We start from the raw sequence: 21,176 nt of genomic DNA, 5'->3' as shown, positions 1-21,176 counted from the left end.
GAGATCTCCCCCCTTTTTTTATTATTATCTTTTATTACAATTTATTCAATTTGTATCCTGGCTGTGGCTCCCTCCCTTGTCCCCTCCCAAACCTACCCTCCTTTCCTCCCTCCCTCCCTCTTCTCCCCCTCAGCCTGTCCCCTAGTCAACTGATAGGGGAGGTCCTCCTCTCCTTCTATCTGACTCTAGCCTATCAGGTCTCATCAGGATTGGTTGCATTGTCTTCCTCTGTGGCCTGGCAAGGCTGCACCCCTCAGAGGGGGGTGATCAGAGAGCCTGACACTGAGTTCATGCCAGAGAGAGTCCCTGCTCTCCTTACCAGGGCCCCACTTGGAGACTGAGTCTATGGGTGACATCTGAGCCGGGGTTTTAGGGGTTTTAGGTTCTCTCTACGCATTGTTCTTAGTTGGGGTATCATTCTCATCAGGGCCCCCAGGAGATCTTAATAGCCACGGAAACTTGGGTTTAGACTATACTCGGGAACACAAATATTTCTTTGTAAGTCAATTTCTGGAATGGTGGATTCTTAGAAGAAATGGGAAATTCAAGGAATGGTATAGCCCTAACATACCTGGTATTTCAAGATCGCAGGAAGAGTTATGCTTTCCTGAGCACAGAAACTACTCCTGACGTTAGCAGAGCCCAGATTCTCTCAACCCAACTCACACCAAGGTACAATAGCACTGTAATCTGGATATCTGTTCAACAATCATGGCACACAGTAATGTTCTTAACAACATGCATAGACCATCAAACCTTCACAAGGCAGCAGAAGAGCAGATGATATACACTGAATGAGCTCCAAAAGAGAGCTCCCACCTTTTACCCTCAGCAGATGCCATTCTCCCCTTTCTTCCCTCCTTTGCATGGGAATACAAACAAACCTCCCTGAGTGCTGCCTCCTCTTAGATCTTAGAAGTACAAGTCACTGGAGTGGCCACAGATCACTGCTGGACTGGGACTGTCCCTACCTTCCAAAAGATCTCACTGAAATAACTCAGAGAAACAACTTTTGATTTGATGATGGCTTTAGAATTCATGTGTGTGTGTGTGTGTGTGTGTGTGTGTGTGTGTGTATGTGTGTATTATTTTAGTGAAATAATATTAAAATATTATCATGTTCCACACAGCCCTAGTCCTGGAAAGTTGGGTTTAGATTGTACTCAGGACACAAGCGTCCAGCGTAGTTGTAATGCTCTTCAATTCAAAAGCTAGAGGAGAGGATTCTAAATGCCAGGAATACATGCAGATGTCTGAGGAGACACGTGCCTCATTCACCTGGTCTAATCATCACACAATGTATACTTGTGCTGAAGCATCACGTGGCACCCCAAAAAAAAGCATAATATATTTTCATGTATCTGTTTTTCAGAGTAATGAAATTTCAGCTTATAAATAAACAAATACAGGCTATCATTTCCTCCTATCTCACTTTATAGCCATCCCTGGGCATTCGCCACAAAACTGAGAAATTCCCTTTAAAAACCAGGACTCAGAAAAGAACATTTGATATTAAAGTTTGGAACAGAAAACCCAGGTAATTGCTATCAGAATGGTAGTTAAGCCAGTATTTGCTGCCACTTTTTGCAAGAGCACATCCAGCTCAGTTTAGAATAATACATTCTGCCTGTGTTCTAACTTCCATGTGGAAATCAGAGCACTGGGCACCAACTGTGATTCATCAAGAATCAAGCAAAGATTTGATGCTTCTCATTCTCAGGCCGGATGATTCATTCAGGTGTTGCTGAGCCAGCTAGCAGGAGCCTGTGATAGGGCAGGCAAGCAGGCCTTCCCTGAGAATATTACCACCACCACAGGGAAGCCATTTATGGTATTCTAGGAAGTCAACCAGAAGGTGGCTTGGAATAGTATGAGGGTTCTGGCAGCACTTGGGAGAGTGGATTATAATGGGCATAAGTATGTATGCTTGAAACCATGTGGAGTCTGGATCTACAGATAGCGAGTGAGTTTTTTTCATTTTTATAGCAACGTGACTCACCACCGCATTGCCATTTTTCAGAATCCTATTTGTTTTTGTAGCACTTCTACGAGGTTAAACATACTTTAAAATTAAACTAACATTACTTTAAATTGGATATAAGAAGATTTTCTGTGTATTTTTGCAAAGAGTGGAAAAGCTTTGGAGCTATTTCAATAAAATGCATACATTTTCTCAAAAGTAAGAGAATACTGAATAGGAAAAGAACTAGAAGACACAGGGGAAGAAGACTGTCTCCTGGGAATCTCAAATCCTTTAAGCCTAACTGCACAGCCCTCTCCCACAACCTCACACACCTTCCCGTGAAGTAAAGCTTTAGAAATCAGATCCCTTCCCACAGATCTAAGGGGGTGGGGTTATGGCCTGTTTCCAGTACCAGAAACCACATCTAACATAGCCACTCCTACACGGGACCTGCTGTGGAGAAAGGGCAGCCAAGGGGTTGGGGACTGGAAGGCAACTTCAGAGAGAGATAGTGGAGGCAGAAGAAAGTTCTCCAGACTGATCAGACATCATGCAGAATCAGTAACAGGAGAGGAGCAACTCCAATTTTCTGAACCTCTATTTAATCCCTTTTTTCTGAAGCCCCCAAAAATCATTTACAGCCTTTGATGTCCTAGTGTGGAAGCCACATTATCACAAGAAACAATCCCTGTAATTGGGGTATTATTTTCATTGTATCCTGTCACTCAATTTTCTACTTTGGTAACAATGGTACTGTGAGAGAATCTTGGGCTGATGAGGCTGGTAATAGGGCCAAGGGTCTTAAAGCAAAAGGCCATGGCTGCAGCACCACAATGGAGATAACAGAGCTTGTCTCTTTGCCAACATCACTTCAAAGGTTTTCAGAGATGATGTTCACATGTGCTTATTGAGGACACTTGAATCATTTCTCTTGGATTATTATTATCATTTATATTCTGTTCTTTTTTTCTTCTAAGAATTGGCCCACAGCGATGTATAAATGTGTAAAATTAGTTTTCTCATTTAGTATTCTCATTTTGGCTGCATCTGTTATGGTTTCTAGACTGTATATTTGTAATAAATAAAAATGCACATCTGTGCTTTTGTCCCATATCCATTATGTTAGAGAGATATTTACTACATTGCAATTCAAGACATCATTTCAGGGTTCATTACTTTTATAAATGTATATCTTTGGAAGTATTAATGCCCATGTGTCTGTAACATCTACATCAAAAGACGTTCCTTAACCTCCATATGTGTAGAAAAGTTTATGTCCTTTTAAATCACTGCTCCTTACACTGTGGGTCTCAACCCATATAGGGTTACATAACCAAATTGAGCATAGTAGAAACTGTGACAACAGTAGATAGATTTCTGAATATGAAAAATAGCCAACATTTCAATAATTCAGAGTAAAACATAATAAATCTGAGATCTCCAAGTTGCACCATATGTGTTTTACAACCTGTTTATGTTATAAATTCCCTGACAAAAATAATTTGGGAGAAAAGGGATTCATTTTAGCTCACAATTACAGGTTATAATCTTTCATTTCCTTTATATATATATGTATTATAATATATATATATAAAGCAACTAAATATCTGTAGTCAAAATCAAATGACAGTAAATTAATAAATACAAGCTAAGACTCAGCTTTCTCTATTGTATACAGTTCAGACTCCACTGCATAAGGAATGGTGTCACCCACGGTGGGCATGTCTTTCTAACTTAATTAACATAGAAAAGAAATCCCCCCCACATGCTCATTGTCCAACTTGATCTAGATAGTTCTTGAGATTCTCTTCCTAGTTGGTTCTAGATTATGCCAAGTTAACAATTAAGACTATCACTGTTTTTCAAGGTAACCTTGTTTCTGAACACATAGCTTGCATACTTTGTACTGTACATGGCCCCACAACACAAAACTACAAAAAAATTTGAAATGATTTGGCTCAGATTTGAAACTATTGTAAATAATAAATTACAATGTTTTACTGTATATAGAAAATTTTATTTCTTATAAAAATATAAATATTTAATTATCAAAAACAAAGACCTTTAATATTTTTCCTCATTCTGTATATCTTCAGGTGTATGATGTTAGAATGTTTGATTTTAAAATTGGGTGTTGGAGAGCTACTGACTTCAATTTCACTAGACAATGTTAACTGAATTTTGGCTTGAAATTTGGACAGAACTTCCAGCAATTCCTGAAATGGCCCTCAACATTCTTCTCTCATTTTGTTCTACATGGCAAGATGCAGTGGCACTCTCAATGTTCACACTTATAAAATCAGAATGTTTACCAAGTATAGATGTGTTGAAGGCGTTCTCTGCCCTGCAGTAGCAAGTGTTCAGCCAAGATTAAATTCTTTGGGTAAAAAGTAATAACATATAGATCTCATTAGCATATTAACTTCTTTCATGTTTAATAAGTCTAAATACATACCAAAGAACTGTTTTTTAAAATATATTTTATAATTTATTATCATGGACAACAGCATCTCTTGGTTGATTTGAGGTGAACTTCTGTCAATATACTATAAGCGGTGGTCTACTGCATACTCTTTTGAAACTGTAGGCAAAAAATAAAAATGAGGGTCTCTATGTCTCTATGTCTCTCCAAGATGGAGAAATTCTGTAACTTCTGCATTGTCCCACCCACAACCTAAAAACACAGAGACATACCAGAACAAACACACAGGAGAACCTCAGCACTGCTAAGCAGGTGATAACCTCCTGGGAACTCAAAGACTTGAACGCAAAGTAGTGAATCCCCTGCATGTGCTCACCACTTTTGTGCATCTAGACAAGGCCTGACAGAAGCCTCTGAGTGAGCTCTCAAGTGACAGGCACACAGAGAACTCAGAAAGAGTGGCCAGACTGAAGGACACCATTTCAGTTACACTTGCCCCATTCAGCTAACCATTAGCAAAAGTATCCTCATCCAAGAAAGGTGATCATAAACAGCTTACTTGACAAAGACAGGAACAACGGCCACCTCACCTGGGTCAGAGATGACCTAAGTCCCTACCCTACCACCAGGTGTTATCAAATCATACCTCTTAATGGAGGAAAGTCGGGGTGGGGAGCTCTGACTGCTGTGACCTTTACCACAAAGAAGGAAGACAATGAAGTAGCTGAGTCCCCATATCCACCTGGTGGCAATCAGGAGGAATACGGCACAGTCCAAAGAACTCACTGTCCCCAGTGTCAGCTGTGCCCAGCAGGTAATTATGCCATAAATGGCTGTGCCATAAATGGCTGTGGCTGAAATGAAGAACACATCTATAGACCAGTTTGTAGAACCTAAGAGCCACATCTGCTCAGGATCTTCCCAAAGAGAATCTCCTGATCTCAGGCTCCTTCTCTCTTATTGTGAACTTGGTGAGGAAAGTTGTTCCAAGAGACTGAATTTTATTCCATCAAAAGCAACAAAGGAAATATTGCCATGTTTATTTTATCTTGGCCTCATTGCCTAACATGCCATGTGTGTGGACCTATCTCTTTCCTTCCAAAGACATGTAGACTGCTATTAAGGTGTCAGTCATTAAGAGAACTCAAAGAGAAAGCCACTAATAGGGATAAAGAAAGAGAGAAAATCATCATATGGAATCATAATAAATCTTAAATAGCCAAAGTAATCTTGAACAGAAAGACCAAAGCCAAAGGCATCATCTCACTTAACTTCAAAGTACTTTAAAAAGCTATGATAATACATATTATAATGGTAATAATATAGCTTTTATATTATAGAATCATAAAAGCAGACACAGGCTAATGGAAAAGAACAGAACGCCCAGGTATTCCGTAGAAGGGGAGAACTGACTCCTGCAAGTTGTCCTCTGACCTCCACATCTACATCACGGCATATGAACACACATAAAAAAAAAAAAACACCACAGTAAACAAACAAACAAATAATGTCATAAAAATAACAAAAGAAAAGAACACATTGTGGAGAAAAAAAGCAATCTGTTTACTAAACAGAGCTACAGAAATTGGGTATTCGTATGCAAAGGAAAGAAACAAAACTGTTTGTTATCATGCACAGAGACCAATTCAAAAACCATAAGACCTAAAACCATACAGGAATTAGAGGATAAAGGGATGAAGGGATGCTTTGCAACATTGCACTGGACGTAAAAAAAAAAAATTATAAGATCCAAAATACAAAGGAAACAAGCAAAAATAGACAAACAGGATGGCATCAAGTGAAAACACTTCCACACAGAAAAAAAAATGACCTACTAAGTAAAGATACAACCTACAGAATGGGGAAAATATTTAAAGCTATATATTTGATAAGTGGTGCATATCAATAATGTACGAATAACACCAAAAGGTAATCAATTATAATGGTTTAAAATTCAATATTTTTAAAGAAACATACGAATTATCAATAGCATATGAAATAAAGAATCTGTGACATCAGAAATCATCAGAGAAATACAAATGAAAACCATCAAAAGTAAAGCCTGACTCCAGTTAGCAAGACTATGAAGCTAGGTCAAAATGACATCAAATGATAAGCTTAAGCAAGAATGTAGAGAAACGGGGCCAACACAGTCTTGATGAAGTGTAAGTTAGGGTAGCAGCTTTGGAAAATAAATGGGTGTTCCTTAACAGCTTAAAAGTGGAGGTGTCCTGTGACCAATCAAAGGGACATCTGTGCTTTCATGTTCACCGTGGCACTACTCACAATAGGCATGACATGGGATTAACCTAGGTGTCCATCAAATGACAAACAGACAAAGAAAAGGTGGTGTTTTTACACTAAAGGCTATTATTCAGGCATGAAAAAATGAAATCCTGTCACTAACAAAAGTGAGTGAATGTGTAGAATATTATGTTAAATGAAGTAAGAAGAGGTACAGAAGGAAATACTAGAAATATCAGGTCCTGAAGCTACAAAAAATATAGACAGATAATGACACTCTACATTCTCACTGATTCCATGCTCAGCACAATGTTTGTGATAATATGTGAGTGTTGGCTGACATGGATCTAAAGGTTGATTTTAGAAGCTACTACCAGAGGAGAAGAGTGATAAGCCATTAACTCATTCTGATAATGGAAGGCCCTCTGTGGAGCTCAGCCACACCTGAGCCAGATCATGGAGGTTGAGCAGAAATGCACAGTCTTCAGATTAGATGCTAGACAGTGAGGAAGAACACTGGCTGAGGGTCCACAGGGGCAGTAATTCACTGAGCCTAAAAGCCCAGTAATGCCAGTCCACATGAGAATGCACAGAAGAGGATGAGCTGCGATTTCAGGCTAGCAGCAATAAATGCACTCTATTTAAATGCATGGGCTTTATCCTGAACACATATGAGAGGCACTGAACACCCTAAGTATCAGGCAAGAAGGACGATTTCAACATTTTAGAAACACTTTTCACAACAAAATGCCAGCATCATGATTGCATTTTGATTGTTGAGTCAATACAAATGGAATTCTGAAAAAAAAAAAAAGAAATGATCTCAGAAAAGAGGAGCCAGGAGGCAAAAGCACTTAGTAGACACATGGTACTAGAAGAGCGGTGAGGTGACCTGAGAAGGGCACACAGGCTTGGATACTTCCCTTGGTTTTCTTTTTTTCATAACTTGACCTAAGTGTAGGACAAACACTGAGGCATCCCTAGAAGAAACTACAAGAAAGTGAGTGAACATCAGGCTATGAATATTTAGCAGAAATAAATTTTCATGCAAATAAGACCATGACTTGATATGCACATATGGAAAACATCAAGGAGTTCTGGTGTGGCTGTTGCTGAGCCTTTGGCTAGAAAAGAACTTCCAATGGACAGAGTGCTGGAGCAGACCAGGGATAGCCTAGAGGTGATCTCCTAGCATAGTAGCACATGTCTGTAATCTCAGTTCTTGGGAGATGGGGACAGAAGGATTAGGAATTTGGCTATCCTCAGATATATAGTGAGTTGGAAGGCCAACCTGGACTGTATAAGACCTTATTTCAAAAATAAAAAGTAAGCAAGGCAAAGAAAATTAAAGGAAATAATAAGAGCCTTACATGGAGCCATCTACAATTGCAGTACTTGTGAGGCTGTGGGAAAAGAGTTTCATCTGGCTTTCATAGTCGGGATCTATCTCAAAAGAGGGGATATAAATACATAAAAGGGGGGATATTAAGGAGAATACCATGTCCCAAAAGATACATTTGATGTTTGACCTCAGACATGTCACAGAGCCCCTACAGCAGGTTTTCCAATATCTAAGTAAGCACCTTTGGCACCTAGGGCCAGCTGAGTAGAAATAAAAGAACAGAAGACCTGTACCTATAGAGTCAAAGGACAGACAGGGAGAAGATTTGCTGACTGACTATGTAACATTCAGGAAAAGGTAGATTCCATGTTTAGTCTCAACTACTTGCAGGTTCCCTTAGGATTCTGACAAATGCCTCTGATAGCAACTGCGATTAAGCTGCTGACATGAACATAAAAGAAGGAATAAAGGAGTAGAATTACCTTTCCTTCCACAGTCCTGTCGCCTTTGTTGAGCCCCAAACCCCCGCGGCAGGCTCCTCATAGCACCTGAACTGCTGTACTTCTTGTCACCCCAAAATGACCTGGTGCCTGTTACATTAGGACTGACAGCCCCCTACTGCACTAACACATAGGAAGTAGTAATCCATCTTGGAAACTCACTTTGGAGTCCACAACTGCCTTGCCTGGGCTAGCACCCCCCTCCTAGTCCTTCACAAACTGGCTCTACAGAAACGTGCTAGAAAATTCAAACTGTATTACACTGAGATTCATGCTCCAAATAAGGGACTCAGACAGGCTGTGAGATTGCTAGGGTGAGAAAGAGACCATCACGCGTTCTGATACACCAGCCTTCTTACAAGTAGACAGGATGGGACTCAAACCGTTCTTTCATCTCTAAGAAAAGAATGTCTATACCTGCCTAAACAACTATCAGAGAACTAACCAAGAGTCCACGGTGTTGTTTGTGTAGTTCATAGAAATGTGTTTGGCTTCTGTTGTTTTGGAGGCTCCTGAACCCTGTGTTAGGAGGCTGCTGAAGCCAAAGCTGAGGACAAGATTTGGCTTCTGCTGTCAGCCTGCTCTCCTGACTAAGCTTTGCTTTCATTATAATATTAAGCACTTAGATCCAGCTCTGTCCAATTCCCACATGAATGGGCAAGCGGAAAGGGATGTGATAGAATATTTTTGCTCAAAGCTTTGCTAGTGGGAGTTCTTAATCAATATTTTAATAACAACTGACAATGCACCCTCCTGCGGTGTTGTCCTCTGTGTTCCCAATTTATTGCACAGAACTTCCTTTCTAGTGCTGAGTGCATAAACAAGTCAAAAATTGAAACTCTGACACAAAGAAAACAAATAAAATATCTTTAAAGAAAATTTCAATAATAGAGAATAAATTTTGTGGTGTGTGTTTGTTTTCAGTATAACACAGCTTCTCAACAAACAAATGAAGAGCCCACTGCTCACAAGCATCATCAGGATGTCTGATTATCTGGCGGGCAGTACAGACAGGATTGATCGGCAACTGTGGTCTAGGCATCAATGCCCTGGTACCCTGTACCCTAATCATCCCAAGTACTAGCCAGTTAGGTGAGGACTCTGCTTACTACACTGAATTTATTCCCCCAAAACAATACTGAATCTGCTTCCCAGGGCTCAACAGTGGTCCTTGTGTAAACACGTCAGAGGCTCTTGTCCACTTTTCCTTTGCTCTCTCCTGAGTGACTCCAGTGTCTCCCATGTGAGTTCTAGTGGGTGGCATGGCATGCCCCTTCTTTAGAACCAATGAGTATAATAACCCACCTTTCAAAGTCAATTGTCAGTTCATCCCTTACCTTTACCATGCCTGAATAATAATAAACCAATGTTTTGAGAATCCTTTTAATATTTTTGCTCAAAATTAAGTATTTGTAATAACTACTAAGGCATGGTCCAATAGGCTTCAAATTCCTCTAACTGTAGGAGAAGACAGGATTGTAAATCTGAGGGCAGGCTGTGATATGTGGAAAGACCTTATCTCAAATAAAAAGGATTGGGGGAGAGTGACACCTCCCTTGCATATTAGTTCTGTGTTATGTAATTCCTTGTGGTGGATTCTTATGGTCCCCAAGCCTCTCCTGTTTCCTAGAAACAGCCTTTGTTCAATTCTGTTCTATCCAAGGCTGACTTGATACAGTTCATTTGCACGGAGAATCTCACTGCTGCTGCTTCTAGAGCCTTACCTGGAACATGCAGTCTACAGTCTCCTGTTTTCTGCCCCTGGAATCTGCCAGACTGCTGTCTCCCTTGTGACTTTAACAGGACACACTCACTGCTCTTTGGCTTCTTCTGGTCTGATATTTGAGCATCTTTTATTATCAGAATCTCATGCACACAACACACAGACTAACATTAGACAGAGACCAGACTCTCAGGCAGCTTGTAGACATTGTAGAACAGACACCTTAGAATCCTGGGTGTACTGCTGTCTCCAACTCACAAGAACATACTAGTGACTGAGCTACCAGTTCTCCAAAAACCATAGCACAATACACAAAGGTTGGTGGGACAAAACCAAATCAAAATCGCATGCAACCCTTTATTTTTTCTTGATTGGGTTTTCTATTCCTCTTTGATTTCTATACCTCCCAGAAAGTGTTTTAGTCATTTTCTAGTTTTTCCTGTAATATATGCCTGGGGGAGCCATGACCCGAAGCTTTTTACTCTGACATCTTGCTGATAATTGAGACCACTTTCTTTGCTCTAAAGCAGTTCATCACTTCAGGCATTGCAGTGCGAAAGAAGTTCCCATAGCCTAAATCATGTGCTCCTGTCTGTTGCCAATGAACCTGAGAAAGTGGTGGCCACTCCACTCCTCTAATCACTGCCAATGGAGGAAATGGGACAGCAGCAGCCAGTACAGGAGGCTAGTGGGACAAAGAGATGCAGAAGGAGGCCAGGAGTGCCAAAGGAAGAAGCTACTAAGGGCTAGAAAAGTCCCAAAGACATCAGAGGAGGGAAAGCTTAACACAAGCGCGCACGGGGGTGGGGGTGGGGGCAGGAAGTGGGAGGGACAATAGTTAGTTTCCCTTCAGGACACTACCTCAGGACACTGAGAATAGATGGCAGCCTGATGTCCTGACCCCGGTTCACTGGCTAAGTATGCAAGCCAACCCTCATCTGGCTAGCTTTGGCTGTCACTTTTAAAATAAGGCCAGGACTACGGTTGCTTGTGGCTGTTCTTACCTCTCCTCTCCAGTGTTCTGAATCCCACTGCATATTTTCACCTGTTCATTCCACGTCAGGTCAGCGCAGAGCACCCATGCTTTCTTTGCAGCACCTCTTTCTACTAACATTTCTCAGAGGGCTGTCAGTTCTGATGTCAGTCATTCAAGCTCAGAAGTTTCTATTTTAAATCTTAAATACTCTCTTGCCCCCATCACTAGTGCCCTACATTTTCGCCTGCTGTTTGAACATTAGTTATGTTCTTTCCTCCAGATTTACCGTGATCTTGCCTAGATAACTGTGCATTGCAAGAAGCAACTTCCTGTGTTTCTGTTGAGCTCCCTTTAAACTCTATTTTATTTGGTGTATTTAAGCCTCTTCCTCCCGTCCATCAACCCTTTAGCCCTAGGGAAGAGAGAGAAGGTTAGTGGGGATGGGGAAAGGGGTGCAGACCCCTTTACTTGTCTTGGCTGTTTAGGTTCAATGGATTTTTGGGGGGCTATGCCAATATCTGTCCACAGCAAATTCAGCAAGCAGTCTCCTCCAAGCCTTTGCATTCAAATAGTTCTCTCCATATGTCTCCTCCAAGCCACCACACTGTCCGTCTCTGGTCTCTCCAAATTGCCACACCTTCTTCTTCTGGACTCTCACTTTTATATCCCTCAGCAGAGTCCTAGACCTTGCCTCTCTTCTCTCCAGGCTGCATAAGGCAGGTCATTACCAGCTAGCTGGCAAAGACCTTGCCCTGCAGGAGGCAATTACCAGCTATGGACAAACTAAAGCCCAAACTAAAATCCCATACTTGAGATTAAAACAAAAACATTTCCATAATATGACTGAGTTTTTAAAGAAACCAAAATTTCTGTTACATGTTTCTCTCATTCTCTATCACATATTCCTTTTACAATACTATTTTTATCCTCGATATTGGAAAAGACTGCCAACTGACTGACTAAAAAGGTCTTTCCTCTTTACATCAGCACTCAAGGTCAGGTAGAATTTGGCTACAAGAATTTCTTTCAAAGAGAAGAGCAACTACTCTCTATACTCAACTTCATGGTAAGGTCAAACTAGACTCCTTGAAATCTGAAGTACATCAGGATTTTTCCAGTAATGCTGACCTTTAGAATGCCCAGTTGACCTCAAACTACTTTTCATCACTCACTGCTGTGATACTCCTCAATGAAGTATCACATGTCCACAAGAAAGGACATTTCAGTTGGACATGAGAGAAAAGGAGGCTTGCTACTAGTGAGAACAAGACTCCACAGAGCCTCTGAAAGACTCTACCTAGCAGTGTATCAAAGCAGATACTAAGACTCAACCAAACCTTCAGCAGAGTACAGGGAATCATATGAAAGGAGGAGGAGTTAGTATGACATGGAAAGGATAGGAACTCCACAAGAAGCAAATATATCTGGGCACAGAGGTCTTTTCTGAGCCTGACACTCAACCAAGGACCATGTAAGGACCTCTGCTCAGATGTAGCCCATGGTAGCTCAGTAACCAATTGGTTTCCCATAGTAAGGGGAACAGGAACTATTTCTGACAGGAACTCAATTGCAGGCTCTTGGATCTCCTAACCACCCAAGGGAGGAGCAGTCCTGCTGGGCCACAGAGGAGGATTTTGCAGCCAGTCCTGAAGATACCAGATAAAACAGGGTCAGATGAAAGGGGAGGGGGTCCTCCCCAATCAGCAGACTTGGAAAAGGGCAGAGAGGAGATGAGGGAGGGAAGGCGGGATTGGGAGGGAATGAGGAAGTGGGATACAGCTGCGATACAGAGTTAATAAAATGTAACTAATAATAAAAAAATAAAAAAAGACTCCACCATGCCCAGAGCTAAACTGACTCAATACTTTATCTCATAGGTGATTATGTAGAACATCAGTTTTCTAATAAAGAAAGTGGGAGATAATGCGTATGTTGTATTTTCAGTTTCTTTTTAGTGGACTTGGGGAGTGGCATGCAAGCAGAGGGAGGAGGGAGGGTGGGACTGGGAGGGGAGAAGGGAGGGGCTTATGGGGGGATGCAGAATGAATAAAGTGTAATTGATGAAAAATTAAAAAAAAAGTATAATTTAATCACAGCATTTTCCCTTCCCTTTTCTCACTCCAAATCCTCCCATATATATTATATTATGCATATATGTATGTGTTTATACTTATATATTCCTAAATATAATCAGTTCACTTCATGTAATACTACTTGTGTATATGTTTCCAGGGCTGATCATTTGGCACAGGATAACCAACTGGTGTGCTCTTCCCTGGGAAAAGCTACGTTTCTCATTTCCAGCTTTCCATAGTTGCCTGTAGTTCTTTGTGAAGGGCTGATGCCTCACAGCCTTTTTCCCATCCACTTTGGCAAATTCACTGATGTCCTCTTTGCTCAGTTCACATTTGGGCAATCATGATGCTGAGATTTTACTGGGATAGCTTCTGCTATTACATGAAGACACAGCCTCACAGGAAATTCCCTGAACCTCTGACTCTTGCAATCTTCCCATCCCCTCTTCCACAGGGAACTACAAGGAAACCATGCCTGGCTAGAAAAGTCATGGTTATTGGAGGAGAATCTACAACCACTAATTTAGTAAACCAGCACAATCCCTAACAATAAACATTTGTTCTTAAACCCACAGATAAGCATAATCTTCATATCTCATCAAAGAAACTTTTCTTTGCAACAGATTGAGACCACTATGGAAAACCATAATCAATCCTCTGAAAGACTCTACCCAGCAGGGTATCAAAATAGATGCTGAGGCTCATAACCAGACTTTCAGGAGAGTGCGGGGAATCTTATGAAAGAAGGGGGAGATAGTAAGACCTTGGGGGGGCAGGAGCTCCACAAGGAGAGCAACAGAAACAAAAATCTGGGCCCAGAGGTCTTTTGGGGAGGGGGGGCAGGAGCTCCACAAGGAGAGCAACAGAAACAAAAAATCTGGGCCCAGAGGTCTTTTCTGAGACTGATATTACAACCAAGGACCATGCATGGAGATAACATAGAACCCCTACACCCATGGCAGCTCAGTGTCCAAGTGGGTTCCATAGTAAGGGGAACAGGGACTGTCTCTGACATGAACTCAGTGGCTGGCTCATTGATCACCTGCCCCTGAGCGGGGAACAGCTTTACATTGCCACAGAGGAAGATAATGCAGTCAGTCCTGATGAGATCTGATAAGCTAGTGTCAGATGGAAGGGAAGGAGGACCTCCCCTATCAGTGGACTTGGAGAGGGGCATGGAAGGAGATGAGGGAGGGAGAGAGGAGACTACAGGTGGGACACAAAATGAATAAACTGTAATTAATATAAAAAATTTAAAATTAAAATAAAAAAACAAAATGCAGAGGTGTTAAGCCCAGTTTCAATGAATGTATCTAGAAAATATTGTCTTATAAAATTTGCAATGAAAATTAAAAGATGTAATGGATATTAAGTCCTAATGAAGTTCCCATTACAATTTAGACTCTTAGTTAATGTCAGTCTTCTGTCCCTACTCTGAATGATCATATAACCCTTTTGTACTTCTCTTAGTCATACACATTTTCTTATTTGATATTACCCACTATCATTAGATATCATTAGAGTGCTACAGAACTAATCCACCTTATTTTTAAAAGTTTTTTATCAGGCTGGTATATATATATAGGCAGAGGTAGAGTATTTACCACATATGTGCATGATGCAACTACAAAGACACAGTACCACACAAAAATAAAGTGAAATTTTAAAAGTAGAGGTACTGGAGATATAGCTCAGTGACTTATAGTATTTATTTCTCTTACGAGCAAAGAGTTTGAGTGCCAGTACCGAAATGGTGGCTAATCACCATCTGCAACCCAGTTCCAGGGAATCCAATGTCCTCTGTTAACCTCTCAGGACACAAGGCATGCACGTGATACATAGGCATACATGCAGATGAAACAGAAGAATAAAAGGAAACAGGTAGGAGATGAGGAGGCAATATTAAAAGTGGGCCGAGGAGTGAGCGCTGAGGAGTGTTCACACGTGTGACTCAGCAAACACACACTAAATAAACTAGGACAGCTGTGGCCTCTTGTTGATTATGTGTCCTGAGTTTTTGTTGTTGTTCTTTTCATAGTGATACTGAATTAACTTGACAAATTGTGGCTTATCTACTCAACTTAAGATGGGTTATTCCTTTAAACCGAGAAATCAACTCTGGATTCCATTAATGGACCTGAGCCTTTTACCAAAATAAGAGAGGAAAGGTGATCAGTCAGTGGTTGACAAAGGTGACTGATGAGTTGAGGGGACAACATAAATCAAATTGCAGTGTTCACTTTCCCGATGGTAACACATTAGGGAAATCTTTATTCTCTACTACAGTAGTCCATAAGTCGTGTCCTTAAAAAATGATTTTATTTTTGGTTTATGGTATTAAATTGTAGAGTGATTTTTTTTAAATAAATTCTCAGAATACCTCTCACTTCACAGACAAGGTCACAGTTTCAAGAATGCTGAACATTTCATGTGAGAGGCAGAGGGAGACCAGTTCTTGATGTGGTTTTATGCATGCAGTGTCTGATAGAAAACTGCTCATTCTTCCTCACTCTCTTCTCCCGCATATTTCACTTTTAAAAACACTGTTAGATTGAAAGCATTCCATTACACGTATGGATAATAACATTACCATATTGTCTCCAGTCTGCAGGGGGTAAGTGCTGCCATAAGATGAGGTTGTTGAGATGATTGAGGTAGGAGGGTAGGGAATGGAAACCCTTCTGGTTATACCACACCTGAAAAAGAAAGACATGATAAATCTTATTGAAAGTGGTTCTTAACTTTGTACTTGGGGCAGAAAACACCTGTCAATAAACTTCACCAGTACCTGAACGCAGGACTCAGAGCTATGCTTCTCTCGTGGCTGACAGTGACAGCCAATTCCAGTCTGCTAATTTTATGTTTATCTCAAGCATATAATTTACAGCTAAAAATAGATTAATTTTCCCCAGAAAAAATGTGAATGTAGCTTTATAATTATAGTCTCATAGGATTTGGGACCAAAGCCTATTATACTTTTTTTTTTCTCAGTTGGTAAGCTAATGAAATTTGACCTGCAAATTAAAGGCGTGAAAGATGATCAGAAAAAAATGATTACTTTCAATTTAATAACTGCACGTGGAACATTATTTCTCAAAATAAATTGAATTGAACATTTGTTGAGCATGGAGAATAAACCCGTGTACCTCTTGAGAGGAAAAAGGTGAAGGAGAAAAGGGAAAGACAATATAGCAAGGACCAGATACTAAACATCATAAAAATCGTTAACAGAACCACTGCCTCCCATTCATCAAAATACCAAGATTTTAACAAAAACTGAAATATGTATGGTAAGTCTACAAAGCTGGTATCTTCAAGGAATACAAGAAGTCAAGTAGCACATCTGGGTCCTAATTCACCTGTGGTGGACAGCACATGGCTCTAGCGATGCCGTTTTTTATCAGATAATCTTTTTTGAAGAATAAGACAGAAAGTTAGCCCTCGGAGAAGCCTGCTCCAGCTTGCCCACATGCGTACATTAAGTGAAAGCTAGACCACAAGTCACTTGTCCTCCCTCTTTCTGTGACTAATTATATTTTCAAGGACCATCTGTAGTATTCTGTGGTAACAGCTAAGTAATAAAGTGCTATAAACATGAAATAAAATAAAAAACTGCTATACAACTCAGTGTTCTCCAATTCTTTCATTTCAGTAGACAGGAACCCTATCTTTCACACCACTAATTCCTGTTTCCAACTGCTTATTTACTTCACAGAGTCTTCCTTTAAATGGCAAGAAAAAGGAAGACCTCTTGAAACTTACTAAATACCGAGGAAAAAATATTCTGTGAGTGTTGAAGCTCCGCCTAAACACAGTAGCAGAGCATGAGCAAACTCCACTTGCAAGTGTTAGGCATTTCAGAGCTACAATCCTGCAAAGCAGATTGAGGCCTGAGTTCTGGGATGGAGTAAGAACTAAGTTAATGGAGCCTGGATTACATTTCAGAAGTATGTCTACTGCTTTAGCCTAACAGATACTTCCCTAAAAGTTCTGTATTGTCACACACACACACACACACACACACACACACACACCACAGAGGTAATAGTCATTTTTCCAGGAAGTTCATTTCTCTACTATGACACAGTTTCATTAAGAGCTTAACAAAGACAAGGAAAAAGAGAAAGAGATAATGTAGTCTTCACCTGTATCACAAATTTTCAAATTATATTTTGATTTTTCCTGTTTGTTTTAATAGGCTGATACATTTTAAACGTACAGTATCTTAGAACCATGATAACAACAGGGTGATGGTGTAGAAGGTAGAGAATTGGGAGCCTCTGCTATCCCCTCCCTATGCCTCATCTCCCTGTGCTCTTAGGTTTCTGTTAAAAAAAAAAAAAGGGGGCTCCCATTGCTCAACAGCCTTGGTCCTTTGCCATGATACTCTGTTCTTGGTCACTTGCTTTGAATCACAAAATGAGACAATGGAAGAGATTTAAAAAGCACAGAGATGTATACTATATCCTTCCTGGGCCTCCCACATCACCCAGAGGACCTGACAGAGTTAAGGCACAGAGTGGAGCTGAGCTCAGACTTCACACACACACACACACACATACATACATACACACACACACACACACACACACACACACACACACACACAGACGGTAGTGCAATCTTAGCATTTTATGTAGCCTTAGAGTATCCCTCTGAATGTCAGCCAGTTTTTTTTTTTTTTTTCCTTCCAGAGAAAGGAGTTTGTCAGCAGCTCTTCACATCCTCCTGGCTCCTCAGTGGATGACCTATTATGCTGCTTTTGATTAGTGGTCACTTCCCTATAAAAGGAGTTATGCAGATACACCCACTCAGCTTACCCTGCTGGCTCTCACACAGACAGACACATCATAATGACCATTCCTCAACGACACGTCCCGATATAGCCTGTGGCAGCCTCCTTTAAATTCTTAAATTAAAATTCCCTGTAGGAAACCTGTTTGGATTATATCCTGTACGTAAGAAAGACACTGAACCATAGGTCTGTCTGTCTCCGTAACCTCGCCTGCTCCGTGCCTCTGACCATGTGGCTTTGGGACATGCAATCCATTTCCTAAGGCCAGCAAGTGATAAAATAAGTATTTTCATCTCAAGTCACCCCTCCCCTCATTTGAAGGATATTTTCATTTAAATAATTCAATTTAAATATTAAACATTTCATTTCAAAAATTCTAAATTAAATCATCCATCTTTCTCCTATCGAAAGCAAACAGTCAGTCAACTATACACATGCTCATTCCTGTCCAAGGTGAGCCTGGTGGAGATGACAACAGCAGAACCTCACCGTCTCTAAGCTAACAAATGACCTTTGTTGAGGGGTTGAGGTTTGGAAACCCTGAGAGTCAGTATTTATATGGGAACAAATAACCGGCACAGCAATTAATTCTGGCAGGAGGTGTGACTGTCACAGAAACTGGAAATACAGGGCACCACTTTAAGATTAGCACCTGGGTGACAAGAGAGATTTGTGGAAATTTGGAAATACGAGGAGAAATGTGCAGAAATGCTGCAGAAGTGGCAAGATAGCCTCTGTGGACCACTGATAAAAACATGGGTCCTTACTACACAGTGGTACACATTTGTCAAAAGTGTCACCTGTGGTATCTCTGAAGACAAAGCACAGAAACTACCCAGCAGACCTGGGTTGGAGGTTTCTTAGCAAGAGGTGGCTTCATATTAAGGAATAAGAGTAGTGCTAAGTGACTGTCTCAAAGGGACAGAAGGACCTTGCACTTCAAGGTGTGTGTTGCTCTCTAGGAGTCTGAAAGTCCCCAAGTCCCAGTAATTAAGGTTAAGAATTCACCAAGCGCTTGTCTCAACAAGAACCACAGGCACAGCAGCTTGTGGCCCTTAATTACATCAACAAACAGCCCAGCGCAGTGCAGAGAGCTGCACCAGGGAGTCAACAGCAAACTGAACTGAAGGCCTACTGCCAGACTGTGCTACAGCCCAGCTTTCTGTGCAACCAGCTGATGATGTGCTGCCTGGAGGGGCATTTGTACATACCCTCTTCACATGGAGCCATGAAAGAAGATGAAGGATGGTATAGAGATGCAAATCATTGCAGTGATGGACTGGGGACAGTTCCCAAGTGGCAGAGCCAAGGCTCAGCTCAGAAGCAGCCTTACAGCCGAAATAGCAGGTGGCATCACTCTGCACAGCTCACAGTTCTCCAGCCCTGCAGTCATGAGCTAAATACTTCTGTACCGAGGATGCTACTGAAGACTCATAGCTATTTTAAAGACTTTGGTTTCAATAGAGACTTGAGTGCATGAGCTTCCAGGAATAGAATTTAAAATGCTCATGAGCTCCTGTTTCATTTTTTTTTATTAAGTGATCTTCATTTGAGAGGGCCTTTATTAATTTTTTAATCGAGTAATTTTTAAGATGATCTTAAAATTTATACTAAGGACTTTGCAACATTCAAATGAAAAGTGTTTCCTTCCTTTCCTTCAAAGAATTATTTTCTAAAACCACATTGTGCTCTAGAAATAGTTACGGGATTTCTTTCCCTGTTGGTTCAAAAGTCAGAAAGTGAGAAAGTTCACTAAAGGAAGCAGGAAGTTAATCTTGTAGGAACACATTATGTTAGCTCCCATTTTCACTCTCAGGAAGCACAGGTAATGATTCCTATGAAAAGTAACTGAGAAAAGAAAGAATAAAGTCAATCTGGGCATACTCGCTGTGTAAAATCATAGGCAGAAAAGAATGTTACAACATACATACACACACAGAGAGAGAGAAAGAGAGACAGAGAAAGAGAGACAGAGAGAGAGGTACACATGCTTTTGGCTTCTTTTTCTTTTTTTTTTTTTAATGTATATTCTGGAAAATGAATTTGGATTAAGTAAGGTGTCAGTGAGGTTGTCATGAGAAGTTCCCTGGGAGGCATTCTATACTCACTGAATCACGTATTAGGCATCTTCATATCCAAACGTCTTTCTACTTTTTCTTCAAAATAACAATGACAATCAACATTTATATCTTAGAGGTACAGCCAGGAGGGAAAGGCTGATGAAAAGATAATGAAATCATGTGACAGGACAGCAGCCACCTCTGGGCTCAGACACCAGAGCCCTTTGTTCTTCTCACAATATCAGATTCCCTGGCTTCCTGGGAAGAAGTGCATTCCCCAAAGGTTAGATAGAGTTTGTTCAAACACCTATAAAGACCACACCAGGCAGCACAAAACTCCCAAAATAACCACTGAAACACCCCAGTCCAGAAGACCCATGTGGGCCAACAGAAACAAGAGTCAGAACAACATACAAGCCACTCTTACCCAACCTCTGGGTAAGAGGCCTATGCTTTGGACATCTGAAAACCCAGCCACAAACATGTGACAGCAACAAGCAGTGTCTAGACTTGTATAGAAGAGTCAAGGCATTGTTACAAAAAGTCATCAGGACCCTACTAGTGACCCCAATTGGTCACTATTTTAACCATATCTACACAATACCCTTTACTATAAGCCAGCAGATCCACACAGGTTATTTCCCTTTAAGTTCTGGATGCTGGGATTCTCATGTCGAGCTATAAATCTACATACACATCGATTTTAAAAGGCGAGATATTTGAAAAGCCCTCAGCCAAGGGAGGAGTTTCTCTGCAATTCACACTATGAATTGGGATTTTCTTCAGGGATTAGATTGTAAAGTACAGCTGTTGAGATGAGAAGTTCTCCTCGGGGATTACATGTGAAGTGCCTGCAGGGAGCTTTATTCCAAGAGTAAACCCCACAAGCACGCTCCGTTTCAAGGGAAGCACAGACACCCTGCTTCCCAGTGGGGAGTGTGCTTCCTGGGCACACCGGGGCGGCATTGGTTCTGTGGTGAGTTTATGAGCAGATGGGATGAATGCCTTCACACTAAAGGAAGAAATGACAAAGCCATTTCTCCATTCACTTCTTCACGCTGGATTTAGCTTCGTCC

The 21,176-nt window shown here is 40.9% G+C and overlaps 1 protein-coding gene across 2 annotated transcripts in view; it reads right to left on the bottom strand.

Annotated features, from left to right (window-relative positions):
• Positions 1–21,176, bottom strand: part of Abca13 (ATP binding cassette subfamily A member 13) — a 440,297-nt gene that overhangs the window by 134,340 nt on the left and 284,781 nt on the right. For both annotated transcript variants that reach the window (XM_060365661.1, XM_060365662.1), the window contains exon 48: positions 15,836–15,941. In XM_060365661.1, coding sequence (XP_060221644.1) covers positions 15,836–15,941 — 106 coding nt within the window. The remainder of the gene's footprint in view (positions 1–15,835; positions 15,942–21,176) is intronic.

Source organism: Meriones unguiculatus, chromosome 12 (assembly GCF_030254825.1).
Source record: "Meriones unguiculatus strain TT.TT164.6M chromosome 12, Bangor_MerUng_6.1, whole genome shotgun sequence".
NCBI classification, from domain to species: Eukaryota; Metazoa; Chordata; class Mammalia; order Rodentia; family Muridae; genus Meriones; species Meriones unguiculatus.
Note: the sequence above shows the minus strand (reverse complement) of the source record. Positions and strands in the feature narration are given on the sequence as shown.